Source organism: Mytilus californianus, unplaced genomic scaffold, assembly GCF_021869535.1.
Source record: "Mytilus californianus isolate M0D057914Y unplaced genomic scaffold, xbMytCali1.0.p SCAF_1, whole genome shotgun sequence".
In the NCBI taxonomy this organism is placed as follows: Eukaryota; Metazoa; Mollusca; class Bivalvia; order Mytilida; family Mytilidae; genus Mytilus; species Mytilus californianus.
The window spans coordinates 10,172,274-10,179,475 of NW_026262581.1; the positions used below are offsets into that span (position 1 = coordinate 10,172,274).

General features: G+C 32.3%; 1 protein-coding gene across 2 annotated transcripts in view; it reads right to left on the reverse strand.

The window, feature by feature from the left end:
• The window catches only part of LOC127699443 (uncharacterized), a 114,839-nt gene extending 107,870 nt beyond the window's left edge, over positions 1-6,969 (reverse strand). Inside the window, exon 1 of one of the 2 annotated variants that reach the window (XM_052203039.1) lies at positions 6,449-6,969. In XM_052203039.1, coding sequence (XP_052058999.1) covers positions 6,449-6,704 — 256 coding nt within the window. In that variant the 5' untranslated portion in view covers positions 6,705-6,969. The remainder of the gene's footprint in view (positions 1-6,448) is intronic. The other variant, XM_052203040.1, reaches the window with a different exon arrangement.
• Positions 6,970-7,202: the final 233 nt, after the last annotated feature.

Genomic DNA, 7,202 nt, shown 5'->3' on the forward strand with positions numbered 1-7,202 from the left:
AGTGTACATTCTATCGTCATGCACCAAAAATTACCGTTAACGTCATTTGGCAAGAATTTTTACCGTTATTCGTCATGAAGGTACCCCAATTACGACCCTCATTCATAAGTCAAACCATTGTTCCTATAATAAAATATTTTCCAACATTTCATGAGATTGTTTTCTCATTTTAAGAGTGAATCAGTTTTATAATGTATGAATTCATTTGTTGAATAAAATTGTTCATAAGTTTTTAATTCAGATTAAAAAGATTTATTCATAATTTTTCATACCTATCAATATTTTCTTTATTAAGTGTAGAGACATAGATCTTTTTCTAGATCATATTTCATTTACAAGTAAATATGGACATAAGATATGTAATAACTTTTTACAATAATTCTTGTAAACATTATATACTAGTGATATTATATCATATAATCAATATTAAAACTATAATCTGACCTATAGTGACCTTAATAGATTTAATAAGTTAATTAATGCAGCTCAATCTATTATAACTCCGTGTCACAATATCACATGGTTTATACTGTTTTTTATAGCACATTCATATACATTAAAATGCAATGAGACCGCTGTATAATATATGTGATTTTGGTTCTGACAATGGTGTAAGACTGTTTAACTAACTTATCTAAATATGTCTTTATAAGATTATACAGGATTGCAATTAAAAAGAATTCAGAAGAACACATAAAGTTATTATACCTCCCTTTTAAAATAATAATGCATGGCGAAAAATTATTTCATATAAGAAAATCATGTAAGATATTAAAACCATCATTATGGAGTAAAAGGGGAGGTGACAAAAGCCATTAATATAGAAAAAAGGGTGAAATGTAAAAAGGCCTAATTTTTTTCAGAAAGTGGGAGGCATTAAAATACGTAAATATGGAAAACAGGGTTAAAGGCAAACAAAATGTAGATATTACCTAAATAAAAGGTCAGATACAACATATTTTGTTATGAACTTCATGTGATAGACCTTGTAGGTTTTTTACCAACAACAGCATTTGATAAATGACTTCTGATTTACATGTACATGTATATAATAAAAGTGCTGTATTTTGTGACATTTAAATAACAGGAAATATAACCATATTCAAGCTATATCATATATGCCCTACCTCAGTCAACCTTCAAAAGTACTGATTGATGTAAGGAAGCATCAGAGATAAACAAAATTCCTTTATCCCTTCTGGCTGATATCTAAAATTACAATTACAATGTAGAGGTGCTGGATGGTTCACTTAATATTTGCTTATTATTTACTGATCCAAACAAACTTTTACTTGACAATTATCCAACATTTGGTCCAGAAAAAGATCTCATTTTTATCCTACATTTAATCCAGTAAATATCTCATTTTACTGGTCACTCAAATGGTTGACTGAGGAATAGATATATGGTCATTCCTGTACTCTTCTTGTATAGCAGTCAAAGTGGACCATTTATTTCAGGTTGTGTGGAATGAACAAATCTGCAGCAAAGTTCAGTTGGAAGTGGGATTTCAAATAGGAAGCCTTTTGTAGAGATATTGCCATGCTCAATGTACATTTTAAGAACTTTTGCAATAACTCTAAGAACCTATACATTGTATTAACTGTTTAATTGTTCTTGTCCTGAATATGCATGAAATATTCGCCACTTGATGATTATTTTATAACAACAATATAAGTCAGTCATTTTACTGGTCTTACCAATGTCTTTCACAAACTCAGTCTGTATGTCTATAATATAAATATTAAAACATTTTTTTGCCTAATATTTGAAGCCTAAGGAGATCTCCAAGTCATTTGAATACATAGTATCAAAATATATTGTTTTTTTAAACACAGACCTATACTGTGCCAACATTTCTGTGTTTGCAGTACAACATGTATTTACATAATCTGGTAACATTTCACCAACAGTAAATATACTGTATCTATAGGTTATCATCAAAAACTGTTAATACAAATATAGTCTTCATTATTAAGGTTACATGTATTGAAAGTTTTCTCAAGCACTCTGATAAAGCCGTATCTAGATATAAGGTTAATCCAATTTACTTTAAACTTATTTGGGTTTTTGTAATTTTAAACAAGATGAAAATTTTCTGGTTTACATGTACAAACTAATGACTGTTTAAGAATATTAATGTGGCATACATTAGCTTCTTAAAAGGCTAATCGTTTTTCTTAACATGCTGATGTAACTATATTGTTAGCAAAACATGGAATCAATGAACTAACTATATCAATTTTAACATAATAGCTGACTGATTCATAATTACAAATCTGGATACTGCAATTCTTGCCTAATATTAATGAAATTTAAAAGCAGACTTCTTATTTAATTGTGTCAATTGCTGTGTACTACTTAAAATAATGATGGCCTTACTATATCATATGTGATCACCAATTGAATCATTGATCTATTATTACGTCCAGTGGCAAATATTTCATGCACATTCAGGATGGGAACAAATTAACAATGTATACATTACGGGTAGGTGCTGCAATAGGAGGTATTACTGTTCGACCCATTTTGTATTCATTTCAAAACTTTGTGGTGTATTGCTATTTGAAATTCTTGGTAGGTTTTTGTGCCAATCTAGTTTCATTTAGGTACAATGTATGATGTGATGTGTTGTTATTTGGAAATTTTGTTAGTTTTCAGACATATATTTACTGACTGTTGGGCTTAGGCCAAACAAAAAAGTGAGTGTCAAGGATTTCCTCCTCAAGAATAGGGTAGGGAGGTAGGAATTCTTTTTATTTACCTAGAATATATGGGAACACCTGTAAGATGTCAAGATTCATTACCATATTGAAGTGCCAATACACCAATCTCGAGTTGTCTTTTATGAATGAGTTAAACCTGTTGACCTGAGGTCAATCCTTGTAAACGCAGACCTGCCAACTATCCCGATTTATGGGGGATATCCCCCATGAGAGGTCTCAACCTGAATTTTGAAATTCTTTATTTCATAACTTGAACACCTCAAAACAGACATTAAGATGAGTTAAAAGGGTATTTAAGCACATACATACTCGTTCAAACAATTTAGAAGTAGATTCAAACACTTATGGTAATAACAGAGGAGAATAAGTTCCTCTTTCGCTTAAAATCCCCAATAGAGATTTTGAAAAGTTGGCAGGTATGGGTTTGACATCATGGAACAATCGATTCTTACTGTGACGTAATAACATAAGCATTGTGACATACGGAATTTACAGGAAAGTGCACGAATTCAAAATCATCTATACAAACTTAAAAGTAGGCATTCTAGGACATAAAAATTTGTACAGAACCCTGTGACTTGCCTACAATTGCTGCTGTCAGTGTAAAAGTGTAATGTTGACTTAAAAAGTGAGCATTTATCAGTAAAATACAGAATTTAAAAAACAAGAGTGCACACACTGAAATGTCTCGCCTACTATATTGACAATTGATTTTATGTTGATAGTCTTAAATATAAGGTTTTACTACAAGTATCACATTAACATTTATGATCCAAGAAAATGAGGTCAAGATCAGATAAACCAAGCCTGAAATACATGTACACCTTTAATACAATCATTCCATACACCGAATATAGATGACCTATTGCTTATAGTATAAAAGAAACATACCAAACCATGGAAATTTTATATTGACCCATGAAAATGAGGTCAAGGTCAGATGAACCCTGCCAGACATACATGAACAATTTAAAATCATTCCATGCATCAAATATAGTTGACCTATTGCTTAAAGTATCTAAGAAACAAAGCTAACCAGGAAAATTGAACATTGACCAATGAACCATGAAAATGAGGTGAAGGTCAGATGATACCTGCCAGACAGACATATACACCTTTCAATCATTCCATACACCAAATATAGTTGACCTAATGCATACAGTATTAGAAAAACAGACCAAAACACAAAGACTTAACATTGAGCAATGAACCATGAAAATGAGGTCAAGGTCAAATAAAACCTGCCAGACTGACATGTACATCGTAAAATATTTCCATACACTAAATATAGTTGACCTATTGCATACAGTATTAGAAAAACAAACCAAAACACAAAAAACTTAACATTGAGCAATGATCTGTGAAAAATGAGGTCAAGGTCAAATAAAACCTGCCAGGCTGACATGTACATTGTAAAATATTTCCATACACCAAATATAGTTGACCTACTGCATACAGTATTAGAAACACAGACCAAACCAAATAAACACAAAAACTTAACATTGAGCAATGATCTGTGAAAAATGAGGTCAAGGTCAAATAAAACCTACCAGACTGACATGTACATTGTAAAATATTTCCATACACCAAATATAGTTGACCTACTGCATACAGTATTAGAAAAACAGACCAAAACACAAAAACTTAACAATGAGCAATGAACCGTGAAAATGAGGTCAAGGTCAAATAAAACCTGCCAGACTGACATGTACACCTTACAATCATTACATACACCAACTATAGTTGACCTATTGCATACAGTATTAGAAAAACAGACCAAACCAAATAAACACAAAAACTTAACATTGAGCAATGATCTGTGAAAAATGAGGTCAAGGTCAAATAAAACCTACCAGACTGACATGTACATTGTAAAATATTTCCATACACCAAATATAGTTGACCTCTTGCATACAGTATTAGAAAAACAGACCAAAACACAAAAACTAAGCTATTAATACTGAACAATGAAAATGAGGTCAAGGTCAGATGACACCTGCCAGGCTGACATGTACATTGTAAAATATTTCCATACACCAAATATAGTTGACCTACTGCATACAGTATTAGAAAAACAGACCAAAACACAAAAACTTAACAATGAGCAATGAACCGTGAAAATGAGGTCAAGGTCAAATAAAACCTGCCAGACTGACATGTACACCTTACAATCATTACATACACCAACTATAGTTGACCTATTGCATACAGTATTAGAAAAACAGACCAAACCAAATAAACACAAAAACTTAACATTGAGCAATGATCTGTGAAAAATGAGGTCAAGGTCAAATAAAACGTACCAGACTGACATGTACATTGTAAAATATTTCCATACACCAAATATAGTTGACCAATTGCATACAGTATTAGAAAAACAGACCAAAACACAAAAACTAAGCTATTAATACTGAACAATGAAAATGAGGTCAAGGTCAGATTACACCTGCCGATTGGACATGTACACCTTACAATCATTACATACTCCAACTATAGTAGACCTATTGCTTATAGTATTTGAGATATGGACTTGACCAAGAAAACTTAACCTTGTTCATTGATCCATGAAATGAGGTCGAGGTCAAGTGAAAACTGTCTGACAGACATGAGGACCTTGCAAGGTATGCACATACCAAATATAATATCCTATTACTCATAATAAGAGAGAAATTAACATTACAAAAAATCTTAACTTTTTTTCAAGTAGTCTATGAACCATGAAAATGAGGTCAAGGACAATGGACATATGACAGACGGAAACTTCATATCAAAAGGCATCTATATACAAAGTTTGAAGCATCCAGGTCTTCTACCTTATGAAATATTAAGCTTTAAAGAAGTTAGTTAACGCCGCCGCCACCAGATCACTATCCCTATGTTGAGCTTTCTGCAACAAAAGTTGCAGGCTTGACAAAAATTATTGATGTCTAAAAAAACTTTAATGACACTGCCTGTGAATGCAGCAGACGGAATCTAGGATTGCTATGTCTCGCTTTCGCAACATAATTGTCGCAGGCTCGACAAAAATTGGGTACATATGGAAATCCTAAACAAGTTATTCTTATTTTGGTTTTACATGGGAAATTGAAATATTGACATAAATCTGAATTTGATGTCAATAAGTATTGAACCTAACTGTTTCCAAGATATTCCAAACTGAATGAAAATTGAGGATAGCAAACTAAACTGTGTATGACATTTATGAATACAGAGTCATACAGGTGAATGTAAAAGCAAAATACCAAAAAGGTCTCATCACTTAAACAGTTAAATCAGGGACATGTATAGTACAAGTCCAGATAAAATTTCCTTATATCTCTGGGGTGTCGAACTAATGTGGTATCGGAACTTTGGTGCTGTCCCACTTAAATTTCGACCATAATCAATATTTCCTACTATCATTCCTACGATGAAATTTAAAATGGTTAAAAACATATTTCAAACACTTTTACTTAATCGAATACACCTTTTTATAAGTCCCATTCGGTATTATACTATATCATTTATGTACTGACGGTGACAAAATAATTCTCCCCTAAAAGTACAAAACAAATTTTACGTAATGACAAAAGCTTGTGTATTTCTTCTTTAAACTTTCGTGACATTTTCTTCTGCACGTTCATTCCAGACCGTCTTTTGGTCGGGTCTTCCTTTTTCGGCACAATAAACACAAAAATGCTAAAACTTGTATTCGTCCTCGACATCACTGTTAAACAACTTACCCAAGTTGTCCGGATGTATAAATGTATTAGACTTTAACAACCGCAAACTATGTCTGTGGGAAATCTTTTGTTCAACAGGAATTGACAAGACCATCTTCCTCTTATAACGAATGTTATTATTTGGAGGAGACTTTGGAACATCATATTTTAATTTCACAACAGGTGCAACAACCTGTGATCTTTCAAATGTTAACCCTCTGGTGAAAGTTATGTCGGTAGTTGACCTAGTCAATGATTTTAGAACATCACTCATCATTTAAAAACAATATCTAAACTGACGAAATTATGAAATCCAAAATTAAGCACTCATTAACAATGCCTCGTGGTTCTTCTTGTAGTTGAATTCATTTTGAAGATTCGCCAACCCCACACGTGCTGGATTGGACGTGTTGCTCAAAGCATACACTCACAAAGCACATCCTTAGTTAACGTTGGCTTTGAATGTTGGCACTTTAAATACATGTAAAACATCAAATAAATAAATCCACTTAACAAAAGATTAGTATCAGTTGTTTAATATAAATGATCGTTTCATTTTACATATCAATTTGTTCAAATAAACTGTCATTTGTACACAAAGCCATGTAAGGTGTACAACTCGAGATGAATAAAAGCGGTCGCCTGCTAAATGATACCAAACGTGGGGTTCATATATACACTGGCATTCCAATAATCCTTGTTCATGTGTTTTTAACGATATTGAGAATTATCTTCTCTTTTTTAATACGGAACTCGTGGATTTACCTTTTCTTCC